This window comes from Perca flavescens, chromosome 3 (assembly GCF_004354835.1).
Source record: "Perca flavescens isolate YP-PL-M2 chromosome 3, PFLA_1.0, whole genome shotgun sequence".
Taxonomy (NCBI): Eukaryota; Metazoa; Chordata; class Actinopteri; order Perciformes; family Percidae; genus Perca; species Perca flavescens.
This window is the reverse complement of record NC_041333.1, coordinates 4,407,123-4,427,037: the sequence shown is the minus strand read 5'-3', so window position 1 is coordinate 4,427,037 and position 19,915 is coordinate 4,407,123. Positions and strand designations below refer to the sequence as shown.

Here is a 19,915-nt window from a genome sequence, read left to right as displayed (position 1 = left end):
ACACTGCGGTGGCCAATCATATAACCAGCGATGAGACTTATCAGTCCGTTTGAGATGGTGTGAGAGTCCCGTACAGTAAACAGGAAACATCACTGCCTCTATCGCTGCCACAAGAAAGAAACAAGCAAGGAGTGTAACAGCTGACTGTTTCCTGCAACAACAAAGCACAGCCTTCAAGTGCGGTCGGGAATGTTGAGATCGATCAACAATCTGATGAAAAACAATAATTGTAAAATGTAAAATCTTCTTGTGCTACATTGGGAAGGGTGAATTTGCCCTTATAGGGAAACTCCACCCAGGAACAGCGTATGCGGTTTAAAACTATTTTCAGTTTGGTTTAGGTGATTTTATTATTCCTGCAGATAACTGGTTAACAACATGCCAATGTATATTTAGTACAGTCATGTCAGTCTTCAGTGATGTTATTGTCCACAGTAAACATCAGGTTTTGGTTCCAGCCTTAAACATTTGAGATCTGATCAAGAGCTGCTTTCTAGACGTTTTGCACCAACGTGCAACAATAATACTAACTGAAATCCATTGTAGAATGAACAGATGTCCCAGTTTCTGACTGCAGAGCAGCCACTTGATTTTCATTAAGCGGTGCAGCTCTGGCTTGGCAGTCTGATCTTAAAGTTGATCATGTGGGTGAATCCGCCAAGATACATAACAAAATCCTGCTCTTATCCTAGAGGACATTTCCAGCACAGATCATCAGCCAGCGAGTCCACATGGTTTTCAGCTGTTTCTCGTCTTTTTGGACAAGCCAAATAATGGATAACTCATCTCCAACTGCATTGCCTGAGGAAGTGGAAGCTTAATGATGTCAGAGCTCCAGACTCAGTGGAGGCTGGAGGGCACGATGCTGAGAGGATAATGGACATTTAGTGGCCAAAACCCAGCAGGGTATTGCAGGGGTCTCTGTACACCGCACAGCTATCTCGGCTTTTATTGACATTTTGTTCATGCGGCCTGGGTCAGTTTACCAGCTGGCTTACAGACTAAACTTGATGCCACTGCTGTTCATGGGTGATGTGCAGTGTAACTACTGAATGACGGATGTCAAACTCACCCACCTCTATAATAGCCACTTCTGTCAACCCACACCACCAGAGAGTTGATGCAGTTACAGAGGCGGAAAAAACAATATTGGGTAACATTTCATTTCTGGGCCAGTCGACCGTGAGAGAAAGATGTCAATATAATATCAAATCAAAAACCAGATATCAGGCAGGCAATCAAAATAGTACAACCTACACTTTGTCCACTCTAGAGTGTGACTGACAGTCTGCACCGTGTTATCAGCAGGCCCGAGTGCCCGACTTCTCCGCTTCTATTATCTCCCTCTTTGAACATGACGAGCTATTCGGCATCCATCATGAGTGAGGCTGAGTGCTCTCTGTTTGAGAGAAAAAAAAAATCCCACTCCGGCCACCCACTTACTCCGTGGTTATCTTCAAATGTCAGATGGTGAAGCACATCACGGTCGGGCTGAAACATGTTGAGCAGAACCGCTTTGAAGGACTTCCCTTCCTGATCCAGCAGCTCTTGGAGAGATTCAGCGATGTTACAAAAAAATAACATTGACTTCTAACCGGCCATCACTTTGTCAGAAGAGTTCAGCCAGCCGCTGAAACTATTCTGTTATGACAAGCAATCAGCTGAATCTCCTTTTATTTGCGTAATTTTGCCCTGAAATAATCACATCAAGGATGTGCCTTGTGAAAGAGCCTAATCCGAAAAAGCCACTTTGAAAATGTTCTAATGAAAGCCATATCTTCAGTTTTTCTGCATCTACGTGTTGTAGCAGAGAGAGAGGATGCAGCCTGAAGGGAATACCAACAAAGGACCGGCATTAGAGTAGCACTATCAGGACAGCAATACGGTGGCCCTGAAGCACAAAACACAACGACATTTCAAAAAAAACAGAGCTACATTTCACAAAACTCGACATTTCACAAAACACATCAAAAGAAAAGAAAAACACAACGGCATTTGGTGAGACTCAGATCGGAAAGGAAGGTAGGTACGTATTGGAAGAGGATTTCTCATTGTCGCTGATTGGATGCACTGTCTGTCAGTAAATTCCTGCAGCATCTAAAGGCAGCTGGACTGATATGGTGATACATTTGCAGCCTTTGAGAAGTGCCGTTACGTTGATATATATATATATATATACATATATATCAACCTCTACACACATCCGACTGGTCGATTACAGCTTTTTTATGATGGAGACGTCCAGTTCCCAGGGCTCATTCTAGTCTCTTTTCCAACTTTCTTTTTGAGAAAAAGTTAGTATCTCATGTTTTATTCTTGAAACACACTGCAGTGAAAACACTGTTGTGTAACGTTAATTACTAAAGCATGTGACTATGTACGAGCTGAGATACATTGGAATTATTCCTAAAATAGCGTTGGTCCGATCACTCTTCATTCTTTATTTTTAATTGGTTATCGTTATTAAAGCTACTACCTGGTGGAAAATCATACATCTGTCTTGATGTTTGTTCATGTGGTCGCGCTCTGAACCATTCAGACATTTCCTGAGGTAAATCTTCCCGTTTGCTGAGCTGCCGTTTGTCACGTTTAACTGATTGGCACAGCTGTTTCAGAGCTATGAGACCAGTGATGTGATGGAGAGTATTTAATAATCACCACAGCCGATCTGATCTATATTCACCCTCACCCAGCCCTTTTGCATTGTGCGTATGGAGACATGCCCACACCGCCTGTGTGCGCCTTACCACCTTGTGCTTGGCATTCATCATGCAAAATTAAACGGAGAGGTGCAAAATATTACACTGATGGTGCGATGCATGCTTTTGCACCCTGTGTATTGAAACTGCTGCATTGCAATTCTTCCCCGGGATATATATTACGTTTTATTTAGTTTTATCAACCCGAGCTGTGAGAGGCAGGAAAGTGCTGCAAGTAGGGCTGTCAAACGATTAATTGTTTTTAATCGCGATTAATCACTGAATTTCTATAGTTAATCGCGATTAATCGCGTGTTTTATCACATGATTCAAATTCTATTATTTTGCCTTTCAGAACTGTTTTTAAGTACATATTAACAATGGAAAGCAATTCTTACCAGTGTATCTTGATTGGGAACCAAATGAATGCAAAGAAAGTTACTTTATGAACTTGACTTTAAGATTTTTATTAGTTTATTATTTATTTACTGTAAACAAAAGAAGGAAAAAAAAAAAAAAAAGGAGGGTACTAAACAACAGTCAGCAACTTGTTTATTGTTAAGACCATGGTCAAAATTAATGATTTAATAATAATGTAATAACTATAACAATAACTTATTTCACCAGTAAATTGCTGTTGAATGACAAAAACAGGAAATTTGTATTTTACAATTTCTGTGAATGCACCACGAGGCTACCTGTTTTAAGTCTGTGTTGGTGAATTCTGACAACGGCAGCTGCTGCGCTGCAGAGCAGACTGTTACGTACTGCTGTTGGAATCCTCTACAGTGAAATCAAGTCACACTTTAATGTTAGCTGTCAGCATTTTAACCCTGTTTAATCCAGCTGCTAGCTAAAGGTAGGCTAACGTTACATGCTGTCAGGTGTAGTGTAAAGTCAGGCAACGAAATGAGGCACCGGAATTTTCGTTCTTATTCGGTCTCGTTACTACTGTTTAGGTCGGCACGTTTCGGTACCCAAACCCTACTTACCAGAGTCAATATAGTGTGCAGTAACTTCTAAATAATTTTGATTACTCACTGACGTCCAGGGATCACCGGTTGATGAGACAGCGTTGGCACTTTGGTTTCAATAACAGGTCGGCGAGTAGCACTCTCCAAAATAGTGCTTTGCCTGAGCCCACTAACATCAAACTGAGTCATGTTAACTGGACTATGCTTAGCTCATAGGTGGTAGCTCAAGCTTGACGTGCTTCGGTGACATTTTAATTCGGTTTTACACAATGTGCATATGGCTTTCGACTTGTCTACGGGAGTTTTGGAAAATAAAAAGCGCCATTCAGAATTGTGTTGCTGCTGCATTTCTTCATCATGCCTGCAGCCTGCAGCAGGAGGATGTGTTAGGAGGAAGTATGACAGCTTGATGATATGTAAAGGTGCGGCAAAGGGTCAAAATAGTAGCCTGTTAGGCACGACGCTGAGTGAAGTGAAAATAAATTAATAAATGGCAGCATGCGATTAATGCCATTAAAAGAAATTAACGCGTTATGCTCGGCCCTTAATCGAAAAGAAAAAGAACTTCTGTTTGTCGCAGACTGACAGACAATCACATGTTCAAGGCAGCGCTGGGACCGTAACTTCAAGGCACCTAACCTTAACTTTAACCCTAACCCTAACCATTGCCTCATCCTAGTGTCTTCCAGGCTGCGCTGCCTGGAAGACGACGTTGGGGATTTAGAACACCAAACACCCAATCACATCGAGGAATCATCCTACAATACGTATCTACCTTTTTTGGTTTGAGTCTCACCAAATGGCGTTGTGTTTTAACTTTTTCTGTTGCATGTTTCGATAAACGTTTTGTGAAATGTTGCGTTTTGTGAAATGCTGCGTTTTGTGAAATGTTGTGTTCTGTGAAATGTTGCGTTTTTTGAAATGTTGCATTTTGTGAAATGTTGCATTTTGAACGAAGAAATTCCGTCGAGGTTTTTACTTTTGTGTTTTGTTGTGTTGTGTTGTGTTTTGTGAAAATGTTGTGTTTTGGGAAATGTTGTGTTTTGTCCTTCAGGGCCACTGTACGGTCATGATAGCGACACATTCCCTAATGAGTCTTAGCTGGAGGTGCAGGAGATAAGTAGATGTGAGTGATATCACTGGCAGTGAAAATACGCTTCACCTCCCAGGGGCTTGGCTCCACATATAATCACTCTGTAATACCTGCTATACCTTAACAGGCAACAGCCTTGTCTTTAGTTGTGTCTGTTAAAAGCCTTTTGGTTTTCTTCCAATTTTCCCACTTAATGATATTCACAAGACATACTACAGTATATAACACTTGGGTGTGGGGACTGTAATGAGGTCCATGTATTTAATAAAAATAAATCAATATATTTTTCAGATTGTGGATACTAGAACAGAACAGATTGTGGATACTGCCAGAAAACTATATTTGATCCGATTAAACTTTCGAATGGATTGAGATTACTTTGGCAAAATGAACGCCACAACGCAAAGCATACAAATGACGGTGGTCAATGTTTGTATTATCTTGGAGCTAGACACTGATGATTGGTGTTTTCATTATGTTGGGGAGTCTATAAAGCCAGAGAATAAGTCATGTTTTATCATTTCGATTCCTCCACACCATCTCCCGCTAGAGACAGTAACTCGAGAGCCGGCTCAAGCAATAGCTGGAGTATGTGATTACAAAAGCCCTGGGTTCAATCATACTATGACTCTAAATCACTCCCAGGAAAACTTTCTATAATATTCTGTTTGTAACTGTAACTAGAGCCAGGTCGGCGTAGCCATGGGGACCCGCAGTGAGCCCGTGGGCCATGAAGTGGGTGAAGCTGGGCTTGTCAGGCCTAGGAAAACCTCACCAGGGGGCTCAGACTGGTCAAGACCCCGAATTAGTGCAGAGCAGAGTCAATCTGCTGGATCAAAGAGTACCTTTGTTCCCATGCTCCCTTTGTAAAGCAGCAGAACTCAGTTTTTCATTTCAGTTTTCAAAGAGAACGTACACATGAGTCAAGCAAGAAACAAGTGAAAACTGAAAAGAGAACTAATACTAAAACGTGACTAATGGTAATAGAGTGAATCATAGAGGCAGAGGAAGAGGTGGAGCGAGCATGGAGGGCAGATTGTTGCTGATATCATTATCCCCACCTATCATACATACTCAGCTCTTACTGCATCTGACACAACCTTTCAGTTGGGTTCCCCAGATTTGAACTCCAACATTAATTTCACTTTCAATTTAACAGTTGCCTCTGCATGGCGTTGAATAAAACCTCAGACGGCTCTGTACAGCTCTTCCAAGCTGTTTTTCCCAACAATCCTATATATGGCCGTCAGCTCTTGCTGATCTTCATAAACATACAAATATGGGTAGAGCCCGTCTTCTGTCCTGTTTATAGCCTCCGCTAGCTCTCTCTGAGATGGAGCTCTCTTTGAGCATTCCAGAGACCTTGTGTTATGCTTTCCCAGGGCTGCATTTTGGTCAGAGTGGCTCAAAATACATCCAAGCCTCTCTGTCTTACGGGCCTCGTATTCTACAGCACTTTGACTACCTTTGACTGCTGGCTAGATGCCTGGCTTCAAGGCCTTTCTTGCTGGGTTTTGTTTATGTCTAGCTGTTGTTGCTGGCTTTTTCTCTTGTTAGGGCTTTAAGGAAGGCCAGTCGACAAGGTGCTGTTTAAGTGTAGAGGCTTGAAACTGATCAAGGAGGGTAAAAATAGACTTTTGGAGCTGAACTGACCATTAGCAGAATGGGAATGTGCTGTTTCTTGAATCTAAAGGCAACTTGTAGCTTAACTTGTTTATCATAAGCAACAGAACACTGACCACTGCAAGTTACAAGGCTAGGGGGATTTTTCCAAATGTTGACCCTCCCTCTCCCTCACTCTCTCTGTGCTTTGGGTCTGCACCCCCTGCTGCTGTGGAAACCAGATCTTATAAGGGGAGAGCCCACCCAACCAGCTGGAATGAGAGACTGGGAAGCAAAGCAAAACTGGAATCACACTGCGTCGCCTTCCACCCAAACACTAAACCCTGCCCAGTCTCCACAAGTACTGCCGTGGGCCACAAAATGGAGATTATTCAGCTTGTGTCAGCCTTATAAAAACTGAGGGGATGCACACTTTTCTTTTCCTGAAATGTAATTTCATGCGGCACAATTATAGGCTTGTCATTTTATGATAATGGCGGGAGTGACATTTTGCTTATTACCACGCCAAGGTGCCTTTGATGGTTTGTTTCTGTGAGGCTTTAAAAAAAGCCCACAATGCACATTCCACATGAAGTCTTATTTGTATTGATCACTAAACGCACAAACACTCATTCTCTCAAGGCTCTGCACACTTCTAACTTATATGCTACAATACTTATCACAAGCTCAATACAGATTTTAGCCCACTGCTATAAAGACAACCATAGAAAGCAGTGAAATGTATTCAATTCTAACACTTTCTCTTGTGCAACACATGCAAGCACACTCATTCAAAGTCTCAAATTAAACTGGTAGTGGTTCTGAGGATGAGGAAGTTAGCGGGGGGTAGGAGGCAACAGAATATGTTTACCCTAAATTCCCAGCATTACTCAAGGCAGACAGAATAGGCGGGCCCTGGCCCCCTCAGCACACGGGGCATTAATAAACTCAGCCACATGCAGGCACCCCTAAAACAAACAGGATACAGGAAACAACAAATTCACACTTTACAGGAGCACATGTCCCTTTCACACATGCAAATACCGTCACCAAGTCATTAACAGACGCGTGACAGACAAATGCATGTGCACAGGTGACCAAACCCCCCCACCCCCCTCCCTCCTCTGATCTGATCTTCAGCTGCCTTTTTACGCCACTTTCACCTGTCCTCACTGTCGAGCAGCATGACCACATGTGTTTGAGTGACCCACTGAGGGACAAAGCTTGTCTCCCAGAGCTGCACACTGACCCTGATCTAATTCTCCCGGAGACAGAGGCGACTCTTTTCCACACATTACTAACCATGGGAGCGCTGGCTCTTTGTGAAGCTCTTAATGCTATTCCTGGCCTTTCAGGGATAAGACGCAGGAGATACTCTGCCACACTGGGTCAAATTAAATGAGACATCCACGAGTCAAAGTGGCGAAATAGAGAAGAATTGCTCATTCTTGTAGGTTATTCGCATTGCCTCTTTGGGACATGGAAATTTACAATATACTGTATCTGGTTTGAGGGTAAAGAAACTAAAGACAGGCAATTACTGTGGATTCTTTTACCAAAAATAGACTCCTCTCCCGGCTATTTTACGCCACCATGTTATTCGCAGATCTGACTCCATACATCCAGCCCATATTCGATTTCCTTGCTGGCCTGCTATTTGACCTACGAGAAGGCAGCACAAAAGGAGTATTGACCTCACATTCCCCCTCACTAGGAAGAACAGGGTATAATTAACTGTAGTGTTAAAGGCACGGAGCCTCTGAGACTGTAAAACAGCGTAGGAATACTGAGCAAACTACTTTCTCCCAAAGGACTCGGACCCAATCCATCCAATCCATACTTATTCATTTATTCAGCCCACTCATGGCCTCTGACTCCCTCAGAGACAGGTCAAACGTGGGCTTTCCATCTTCTTCGTCCCTAATTAGACATAACATGTGGTGAAATTCAGGAAAACAGTTATTTTTTTCTTTCCCTTGTTTTGTCTGTGTTTCTGCTCACACAATAGCGCTTATCTGCCACAGAAACAAGGACTAAGGCAGCTTAAACCGCATGAAGGGGGTTTATTCTTGTTTGCCTACCTGTGACTGAAGTATTGCTCACTGTAAGTACAGACTAGGGCACTGACATCAAACATGCCCTCCACAATGTGTGTCATCGGTGAAACAGAGAAGTGGAGCCTCCACCATCTGTTAAGCATCTGTCTGAGCGGTGCCTCATCTATTCACACATATTTGCTGTTTTAGGTGTCAGTGGCAAAGACGTGATATGTGTTATCAAATTTTCTGTCTGCTTCGCCCTTTCTGTTTAAGCAAAGAAGAACATCCTGGGTAATCATCCCAGGAAACAATGTCTTCCCAAGGAATTAAAAAAAAAAGGTTCCTGGGTTCCATTCCAACTATTTTTTTTTCATCCTCAAAAAATGTCGGTTAAATGTTAGCATACTAACAGGCTAAACTAAAATTTGCAACAAAAAAGGGAAACTTACCAGCTAAACATCAGCACCCTAGCATTGTCATTACGATTGTGTTAGCATGCTGATGTTAGTATTTGGCCACTAGCATGGCTGACTCTTATGCCCTACTTCCCAATGGGGTAAGCGAGCGTCTGGCAAGTGTAGCTCTTATGGCGCCATTTTGATGCTAACAAGCACTCACCCCCCGTTAGCATCCCACTGACGGCCATTAATTTTGACGTCACTTTGACAGCGAATACCTTTGCATCTGAAGTGTTTAAAGACTCTATTTGTCCATTGTTTATTTCTAAAGAAACACAACAACGTATAAAAGGCTCCATTACCTTGTATCTCATGTCATGGCTCCGTAGCAGACGTTTTTGTAAAAATAGGCTAACGATTGTGTCGTAACCACGCGACTTACTGTCGCATAGTAGAAGAATTACCGTACAGTACAGGAGAAGCTCGCAGGCAGTTTGGACTTACATGTTTAAGTTGAATTACTAATGTTAACTAGCATTTTAGTTAGCAATAAGTAGCCTGTGCCTATGTTATCTCCTTACATATACCTACACTCTCCGTCTCTGCAAGATTGGGAATGATTGAGATTTCTCTCGGCACAGCTACCAGAAGACTTCACACTTTCAGACAGGTTGCTCGCGTCACGTCTACGTCGTCTCTCTCAGTTGGAGGCTGCTCAGTAACGCTCAGCGCTCACCTGAAAAGTGCTTCTAATATCCTTCACTGGTCTCCGTCCAGAGCAACGGGATCTGTTGGTCACCTCCACGTAGGCGGGCTTGTCAGCTGATCGCCACAGCGATGCTGCGTTCCACTGCGGTGACACCATCTTCAACGCGAAACTCGCAACTGTTTTGCAGCCTACCTTTTTTTTTATTATCTGGGGTGTAACTGGGTACTGGCCCAAACGCTGTTAACGGTAGCATGGCTGTTTCAAAATGGCGGGTTTGTGCATGATGTCCCGTGTCGCACTAATGATGATTCTCTCTGACCAAGCTGGTCTGCCGTGTTTTAACTCTACCTTCTAGTTTTGGCTCAGCTCGCTTGGAACCTCAACCATGGTGGTACCAAATAAAGTACCAGTACTATACACAACTTCTGCTAATGGAAAACCAAAAAAAGAGTGGGTCAAGTTGAGTAGAGCCGCGCTGTACCATGCAGTGGAAATGTGGCATTAGTCTTGTTGTTGTTGGATCATAAAAATAAATGCTCATCGCAGAATCCACAGTCACAGTGCTTGTTTTGTCTAACCAGCATCCCAAAACCAGATCTTTAAAAAAGAAAGGAACAAAGAATCCTCACATTTATGAAGCTGGAACCAGCAAATGTTTGACATTGTTGCTTGGTAAATTACTTACAAATTAACAATTAACACTATCAAATTTATATCCCAAACTCATGAATTCCACAGCCTGTCAGGCTCCCTTGCTCTCTGTTTTTATAGCTGCATTAATGCCAGACACGAACGCAGAAACACCAGACACGTTTTCTGGAACAGTTCTGTTCTGAGTGACAAAAACAACCCCATATGCAGCACGCCTGCTACTATGGCAGTGAAAACAATGACTTAACAGAGGAACAGACTGAAATAACGCTTCTGTCTGTCCTTTGGTTCCCCAGACTTCCTGTTTGACAAAACTAAATCCCTGTTGATGCTGGGCTTTCCGCCCTGTTTCTCTCTGTTTCTGTCTCACTCTTTTTCTTTTTTTTTTATCCATTCTCTCATTCTGTCCAAGCCCAGGTCCACTCTTCGGGTCAGTGGGTACTGGCCCAATCTATTTTTCTTTTAGCTTGCAGCAGACAGCAATGTGCACAGCCACTGCAAGGAGGAGGAGAGTGAGGGAAGGAGATGGAGAAAGGAGAGAGGAAGGACACAGAGGGGTGGACATAAAGCAGAATTAGGGGAAAGGTGAAACAAGCCTGAACCGGAGAGTTAAAGACTGAGAGCACTGGAAATAATACTGTCACCCGAAAGGTTAGAAAAGGGGGGCAGAAAAGGAGGTGTGAGTTTATTCTGAGAAAGAGTGAACGGTGAAGGAGAAAGATAGACCAGACCATTGGAGAGAATAGACTGCCTGTGGTGCAATTGCAACGTTTCACTGCTCTCCAAACACCCTTGTGGTGATGTTGGTGGGGGTTTAGGGAACTGTATGTTGAGCAAAAATAGCTGCTGGGCTCAATGAGTGCCTTACAGTGTTGCAAGAGTGGTCTGCACTTTAGGTGATCAATCAACTCAGAGGAAGAGACACCCACTTTATAACCATCAGCGGCCGGAAACGTAAGCAATGAAGAGCGAGATAGCGTTCTAAAAAACCATTACACAAGACTCTTGTCCGTAGTGAAAAGGCCTGGCTTCCTCCTCTCTAACATATGGAGCGGTGCTATTTCATTAGTTTTTATGCAATGCCTACGTGGCAGATGAGACAGTGTAGTCCATCATCATCACATCAAACTGGCAGGCATATGAGGAGGAAGGAATACAGATTTTGGAAGTAAAAGGATAACACGGCGCGTCAGGGAATATTTGCCCATCGCCCCGGAAATGTCTTGTGATCCGACACCATGAAACAATGTCAAGAGACAGAATTTCCCCCCCCTGGAAACATGAGCTCTTCATCCCAAAGCCTTCCTCATATGGATGCGATTTCATTTTTGTTGTACCTCTTGAAAACGAGTGCCGGTGGTGAGAGGGGAGTGGAAGCACACATTCTGGGACTGGGCGGGATCCAGCTGGCAAGAACTCACAAAGCCGACACAAGGACAAAGCTCCTGGCTGTGTCGGTATGGCTCTCAAACAGGACAACACGCTCCTGTGCCAAACAGCCCTTGGCAACATTACGGAAGCCAAAATGGCAGCCCATCTGTAATTTATTTACATGTCTTTAAATGCATCGCTCGCGCTCGTGCCCTTGACATACACGTTGAGCCACAGAGGTAGGGCAGAAAGATGTGATAAATTGACTTGAAAACTTGATTACATGTTACAGGTCACTTCTGGTGAAACGGTAGAGCTATACTCGGGAAATGATACTTGATACAACGGAGGCAAACTTAGGTGAAATAGACCCAGAGTTTTTCATTGTGTTTTCTCTCTGCGGCTTCATATTGTTCATTTACTGACATCGCACACCAGTGTGGGCAGATGAGATGCTGGCACAGAGGTGTAAACAGAACCAATCAGCCAGAAAACGAAATAGAGAAGCTTTCCCAGAAGGCAACAGAGCCAATTATTTGATAGGTCAGATCAACTGCAGCATCATCGGAGGCTGGTGTGGGATGTATTCAACCAGCACGGCCAACAAGCCTGTGCAAACCGCGAAGAACTGGACCCAGTGCATTGCATGGTTTCCCCCTTAAACATGTGCTTTTGTTCAGACAAACCAGCCTCATACCCTTTCATCTACTTTCACTCTCATTTCTTCAACTGTGCTTTGAAGACATAAAAAAAAAAAAATCCAATAAACATTTTTTTGCAACTGGTCAAAACATAAATGTTGTCATCTCAATCTGAAAGACCTCACATGGGAGCATCACAAAGCAGATATGCATGTGTGAAAACCCACATTTTTCTTATCCCATTTCATCAAAGCACTGTCAGAACCCCGGGGTAATATTTAATGTAATAGACATTTAATCTCTCCAATCAATAAGAAATGTTTTTAGTCCATCTCGGAGTGATTGCATTGAAAATGCCTCCTAAAGCTGTAAAGAGTTCTCGGTACTTCTCCCAACAATGAAAGACAAAATTACACTGTATAGATTCCATGCTGACCACAACCTTCCCTTGTGGCAGTGAAATATGCTGCGTTGAGTTGTTTTTATAGTTGTTTTGTTGCATCCCTTTGGGACAGTACACCTCATAGGTCTGTGCCTCCTCTGAAACAGCAGCAGCTCTTAGGAAATGCTCTGCTTGCACCCTACATACTGTCCCAACAAACTCCCTGTAAAAGACCAAGTACAGCCTGTCATGCATCATATTGTTTGTCTTGTTATTTCGCCTTCACTTTCAAGGACGCAGCAGTTCAACACCAGTTCTATAACTCAATAAAATAAAGCCTTTATGCTCCAGCCTGCAGCAGCTAGATCTCCTGACATTTTTATCAAGAGTTAAAGTAATCTCAATCCAGCTGACATTCTCCGCGGGTCAATGCAATCCTATTTTCTTTTTGAGATTTCAGGCATGTTTTGGAACAATGCTTTATCACTGCCTCTCCTAATGTGACTTGCGATGTTATTTGGGCTTCAGATACTGCAAATCAACCTTTGGAACCTTTGTTTTTTTGGGTCACAGCAGTTTTATTTGATTGATTGTCTTGAAAGGGCAACGGGGTGTAGTTGTTGCTGACGTAAACTGGGTCTACATTTGCAATTCGTGTTGTAAATGGACATCACCACACTTCAGAGAAGGCGAGAAAAATTAAATACTTTGACATCCACAATAAAATATATATAATAGTAAGATCAGATGGTGCACAGCTATTTTAACTTGCCTTTACAATTTACCTCTGGCTCTAGCACAGACAACCATTTCCAACTGTTTTTCTTAGCTACTTTTCCAAATTTGGCATCTAGCCCATATTGTCTTTTTCAGCACAGTTCACAAAAATTCTGACTGCTGTGTACTGGTATTCTTTCTCAAACTCCAATTGCACCACAGTCATTTGAGAAAGTTACATTTTGTTTCTCTAAGGTATCGAAACATTCCCAAACCATCCCATAAGAAGATCAGGCATCTCACTAGAGATGGCCCGATACCACTTTTTTGCTTCCCGATACCGATTCCGATACCTGAACTTGCGTATCGGCCGATACCGAGTACCGATCCAATACCAGAGTGTCATATATGTCATTATGTTTTAACAGCTGTATACTACTATCCCTGTATGGATGTGATATGATTTCTATCTTTGTTGTTGGTCTGTCTCAGGTTAAACTCTTTGTGAAACATGAACAAACAATGAATGCCCCAGAACTTTCTTTTATTCTCCAGTTTGACAGTCAGTTATAACGGAAAAAGAACATAAATAAACTACTTTAATGTAGATTTTCTTTAGGGCTTTATTACGTGGTATCGGATCGGTGCATAAACCCCAGTACTTCCCGATACCGATACCAGCCTTTTAGGCAGTATTGGAGCCGATAACGATACTGGTATCGGTATTGGAACATCTCTATTTAGAAGCCCATACAAAATCAGATATATTATAAAGTGAAAGTAGTATGTGAGTATGAAAAGATAGCCCGCCCAAGATAGTGATGGGAGGCCTGACGCACCCATCGCTATCCCTAATATTTAATTGGTGAGGGAGCAGACCTGTCATCCAATCACAGGGCCTGTCAGTCATCAAGAGGCAATCAAATAACAAAATGTCAAAACAAAACCTGTCAGGTGCAGAGAGGAAAGAGATGAAATAAACGAGGACACAAAAGCACAAATTAAAAGCAGGTTATCGAACCGAGTAAGTGTTTTCAAAAGGTACACAGAGATCTTATATCATGCTTGTGGAAAACAAACGTTAAATAGCTTTCCTCCCGCTGTGCACAGCTCTGCTTGAGGAACCCAAAGACAAGGCGAGGCTCTGCAGGGGGGGGGACAAAATCCCTAACAACTAAATCCAAGTCAAGAATCTTTTCATGTCTGCCAAGCAGTTGTTTGGAGTCATCACCGCTGCATAACTAAGACAAGCAACTACAGTACAGGAAGTTGTTTAATGTAAGCAGCACAGAGCGCTCGGGCCTTTGATTTATGAGCCAGAACAGTCTCATAGTCTCATACTCCGACTCCAACTCTCTGGTCTGTACAGGAAATATGGGCCTTTGCCATCAGCAATTAACCAACTCGGGAACAACTTGCCCATAGTGAACTGGGAAGACAAAAACTTTATAAGAGGCAAGCAACAACACTAGTAACAATAATAGTTATTGTTAAAAGGTATTTCTTCAGTCAGGGCTGCTAGCTAATGAGTTAAAGCCCTGATAAATCCTATCAACATCTAATCTATTGCTTGGGATTGAGATAAATTACAGGGAGATATAAAGTGGATGTTTTACTCGTGGCAGCCCAGAGGCCCTGGCCTCCCTGGTAAGACACTCTTCATTAGTGGCCTACAAAAGGAGTGGAGGAAACACAATAGGAGGAAGACACCGGCGTCAGACAGTGAACCGTGAGGCTCCTTTGCATCTGGTGATTTCAAATGCGTTGCCTCACCAACTGTTTGCCTCATTTATTCCCTCTCACTGCTCCCGCTAATCGCTGAGATTTGATCATATCTCTCGGCACACATTCTGGTTCTCCCCCTGCGGCTCTTTATTTCTCAGCGAGGTTCTTGGTTAATAAGAAGTGAATGCTGAATGTTTCAATCATCAGGTATATTTTTTTTTTTTCTCCCTTCTCACTCTCAATTTACCCTTGCCTCCTCCACATTTCTACACTCTTTGTAAGTGATTGAAGACAATACATGGAGCAGCCCACTGAGCTTCCCAATTGTGTCACTTCCAATTAGCCCTTCTGAGACATATGCCCTTTGGCTCACTAGCATTCAAGTTTAAGAGAACTGAGCGGAGCCCCTTGTATAGTACCCCGCCTTCCTTCCCTCTCCCTCCATCTAAATTCATGTGTGTCTGCATGTGTGAGTCTACGAAAAAGAGAAATCGCAAAAAAGACACACAGGGATTTTTTTTAATCCTATAACCAAAAATAGCAGTTTGCTGTAATGCTGCATGTATGGAGCTGCTGGCAGCTTAAAACGAGCTTCCCCTTACATAAAAGTGCACATTTCTGAATAAGCCAACCAGCCTTCACCTTAATCATCCTCCATATTATACATCATTAATACTGATGTTCCTAAGTAGCTAAGAACTAGGACATGGCACATTGTGGTGGTCCTCTTTAGATTTAGCTCTGCAGCTCTGTCAAATCTGCCTGCAACCTGCTTTTCTGTCACATAACTTTTTAAAGCCACACTGAAGTGATGGGGATTGTAAATAGCAGAGTGGTGAGCCACAGTATCCGAGTAAACGTTTTGGAGTTAATGAGAGGGCTGGAGCACTGCAGCTTCTTAAACTAGGGCAGAGAAACTTGTTGCTTTGGTGGAAGCCTTCCCTCAGACCTCGCGTCCCGGGACAACACATGTGCAAAACCAACGGTACCCTTAAACAAAGCTGGTGCCGTGTGGAGCTGTGTCCACTTACTGCAGTCAAACAAACAAACGGCCAGAAAGACATTTCCATGGCCAGAGCTGCAGCGTGGACGGGACTCTATTTTTCCAAAGAGAAATAAAAAAGGCTGTGGGTTTCCTTTCAACTTGAAGGGGGGCATTGTGGATCAAAACCAGAGCACAAAATCACAGATATATTTTGGGCAGCCCAAATGAAGCTCAATTTTCCATCATTTCATCGGTCAAACTGAAAACAAAAGATATGAATCAATGTCAAAATATGCTGCACGTTTAGTAAAATACAGGAAGGTATTAAGAAAAGGAAAAGTTTTCTTCATCAAACTATATGCCCAACCTTGTTTATAATATGTCTGTTACAACACGCACGGAGATGAGAAGGGTATGTATGGACTTGTCTAACTCTGGGGGTTACTGTGAATAAGCTAAAGTCCTAATAAGTCGGCGTGTTCCTTTAAATGAAGTTAATTGTTGACACAATACAGTAACATGAGCTATTTAAATTAGTTGGATACATGGTTAAACCCATAGACTGTTAATATTAATGGACAGAGCATGGTTTGTGGAGTTTGCCGTTACGGGCGCAGCCATCCTGGTTGCGGATGTGACGATTTTAGACGAGAGGGAAGAGTGAGGGAGGAGCTGCTTGCACTATACGTTACGTTACACACTTTCACTGGCAATCCCATCATGGCCACGCCCTAAAACACCCCCTGCTTTATCGCCGATTTTAAAAGCAACAAGACCATAATTCAAAACATGAACATCATTCTGTGTTGCAGAAGACTTAAAACTAGTTATTAGGACTATAAACTCTTCATGAAACTCTTCCTGAGGTAATAAATCAAATGAGAAGTGGGTCACTTTCTCATAGACTTCTACAGAAACCGACCTCCTTTTGCAACCGCACGTGTCTCCCCCTGCTGGAATTTAGATAGAATGCAGGTTTAAGGCACTTCCGCATTCGCAGAATGACTTCGCCGAACCGGATGCAATATTTTTTTTTCCAGCTCTAGTTAAACCTCATTAGCTCTTACCAGTGTATCTCTGTGTGTACTTCGTTCACAGCAATCCCACCAATCGGTCCCAAAACGTCCCAGTTACAGAGTAAAGGCCGTAAACATATTCTGTGTAAATCTTTACGATTCCCTGAAAGAACCAATCAGGCCTGCCTCGTTGGACAATCAAAATTTTTTTTTAAACTTGCCATTTTCAGCGTGTAGCTCGCTAGCTGGAAGTTTGTTGTTGTTTCCCGTAGCGAAGGGATTTTGAGAACGACAACACACAGAGAGCAGAAGGTGGGGGACAAAGCCTGACATGTCAGGCTTTATTGTGTGGAAATGTACTTCTGTTGATCCAGACTATTAAACCGAGTTACATGACCACATCTCACTGGGACACTTTTAATTTCTTGTGGAGCCGAGTATCTATGGAAACAACAGCTTTTCTGGGCTGACAGCAGGTTTGTTGGCAACGAAAAGTTGGCCAGAGGTGAAATTTGCACGGTTATCAAGATTTCTATGCCTCATTGTTCCCTCACCAATGTGATCTTGCTTCAGGCCCTGTCAGAGAGTTCCAAACACATTTTATGAGAAGTTAATTACAACCATTAAAACCTCCCAGTCCAAAATCTATATCTTAGGAGTTAAATTAAAACCTGTCTTTCAATGCAAAGCAAACCATCCTGAACCTCTGCTCTGCACCCCGTCAGTCAGAACACAACTACCCACTGCAGACACTTTTTTTAATTTAACCTTTATTTATTCAGGTTAGGTTCACTGAGAGGCAGCCTCTCTTTTGCAGGAACGCCCTGATCACATTCAGACAGTTACACATTCATACCTGGAAGCTGTCCTGTACAACCACAGTCTGATCTGCTGCCCAACTGAGATTGGGGTTAAGGGCCTTGCTCAAGGGCACCTCAGTGGTAGTAATTCTCTTTCCCCACCCAGATTTTATCCTGTCGGTCTGGGGATTGAACCGATGACCTCCCGGTCACAAACTTGCTTCTCTAACCTTTAGGCCACCGCTGCCACAAACGCAAACAAATCCCAGAGACGTAAACTCACCTCCAACAAACTGGATGCCGCCGGCCACCCGGCCGATTGTACGCGAGATGAGGTCAGAGATGCAGCAGCCCATGAGAGCTGTGAGGGCCACCAGCAGGAGGAGGCCGCATCCCACGCCCGTCACCACTGTGCAGATCCTCCACTCCAGACTCGGGATGCCGTTGAAGGAAGCGTAGCGCCCACACTGCTCCAGCATCACCGTGGCTTGCTTCTCCTCGTCCCTCACCGGGTAGGAGCAGCGCCTGAACGTGCCAAAGGACACTGGCTTGTCCATCTGTGTCCCCAGCAGCCAGTAGGGCATGAAGAAGCCAACGCAGGAGGCAGCGGCACACAGCAGGGACAGCAGGGCCCAGATAACACCCGTACATGTCAGACTAGAAGCCATGGTAAACAGTCTGCGAACGGTTCACACAGTCACTGAACTAACAGCAGTTATATGAGCAGTCAGTGTGTTGTGGGAAGCCTGGCAGTGAGCATTTAACACTAGCAGCCTTCACCTTCTCAGTGACTCCGGGTCCCTGTCAGGAGGAAGACAAACAGAAGACAGAAAAGTCATCTATGGGAACAAGTTGTTGGCTTTTGAAATAACATGAAAAGCCACAGCTCGATAAGCTGAAAACCAAAAACCTGTTCTGCAGTCATTATAGGTGCAGCTATAAACACAGATATGAAAGAATCCAATTAGAGAGTATTAGTTTGTTAGATCTTTTTTTTTCTGTAGGCTGAAGCACTTTTTCCCTAAACCACGAAGTAAGCAGATATACACTTAACAAATTGGCAAACACAGTCCAAAAATGATCAAACTCAGGCGTACATTTCATATATCTTACTTATTTCTTTAATAATTTCGTTCACCAAAATATAGGAATGTTAAGAAATAATTAACAATCCTAGCTGTTAGTTCACATACATAATTCAGCACATTTAAGGCTGCGGTGGATATGCATAACAACTACAGGTAGGCTATTATTGGAACAACTAGTATTATTAGGTGTGGTTACTGTGAATTTAGTTAACAGCAACAGCATTCCTATTATAAACTTTATAATGATATCATACACACATCACAGCAGAACTACAAACAATGCAGCCTATGGCATGTTATAGGACTATAATAGCATATGAAATAGTACCACAGACGCAATGGAAACTGGACATTTGGTTGAGGAAAGACAGTAGAAAGTCACTGCAGGAGCAGCCTCTATAGTGTTTTTTCGTTAGGGGTGACCTCACGGAACACGCTGTATTTATCGCAGTGCTCACACTCTCGGAATGTGAATCAGGACAACGAGGCAAAGAAAAAGGACCAAGTAAGAGAAGAAGAAAGCTTACATGTTGGGAGAGCTCCGGAATAAGGTGCGCTCGGTGGACACTGAGAGCTTATTTCCATCTGCCGACTCCAGCTGTGTTGGGTCTCAAAGCAAACTTTTCTTCAGTCGAGGAAAAAAAAAAAAGAAAGAAAAGAAATTCGTTCGAGCAAAGAACGTAAATCCCAAAAGTGACCGCAGAATCCGTTCACGAATCACTTCTTCCTCATCAATATATTTGGCCGAGGCACAGATCAATTATTCACTTCTGTGCTGTGGAGAAACGTGCAGCGCTCACTGACTGGACTCTGTTTCCCACATTCCTGCTCAGAGAGAGAGAGAGAGAGAGAGAGAGAGAGAGAGAGAGAGAGAGAGAGAGAGAGAGAGAGAGAGAGAGAGAGAGAGAGAGAGAGAGAGAGAGAGAGAGGGGGGGGGGAGGGGGCGTGTCTATAAAACACTCCCGGGAGGTGACCATCAATCACACAAATCCCCATCCAGGGGCTGGACTCGCCGCTACTATCATT

General features: G+C 43.2%; 1 protein-coding gene across 1 annotated transcript in view; it reads right to left on the bottom strand.

Moving 5' to 3' along the window:
* Positions 1-19,915, bottom strand: part of LOC114552608 (LHFPL tetraspan subfamily member 6 protein) — a 62,807-nt gene that overhangs the window by 41,090 nt on the left and 1,802 nt on the right. Inside the window, exons 2-3 of the mRNA XM_028573540.1 lie at positions 19,417-19,714; positions 18,085-18,602 (exon numbers count right to left, since the gene is read on the bottom strand). Of these exons, the coding sequence (XP_028429341.1) occupies positions 18,085-18,469 (385 nt within the window). The 5' untranslated portion in view covers positions 18,470-18,602; positions 19,417-19,714. The remainder of the gene's footprint in view (positions 1-18,084; positions 18,603-19,416; positions 19,715-19,915) is intronic.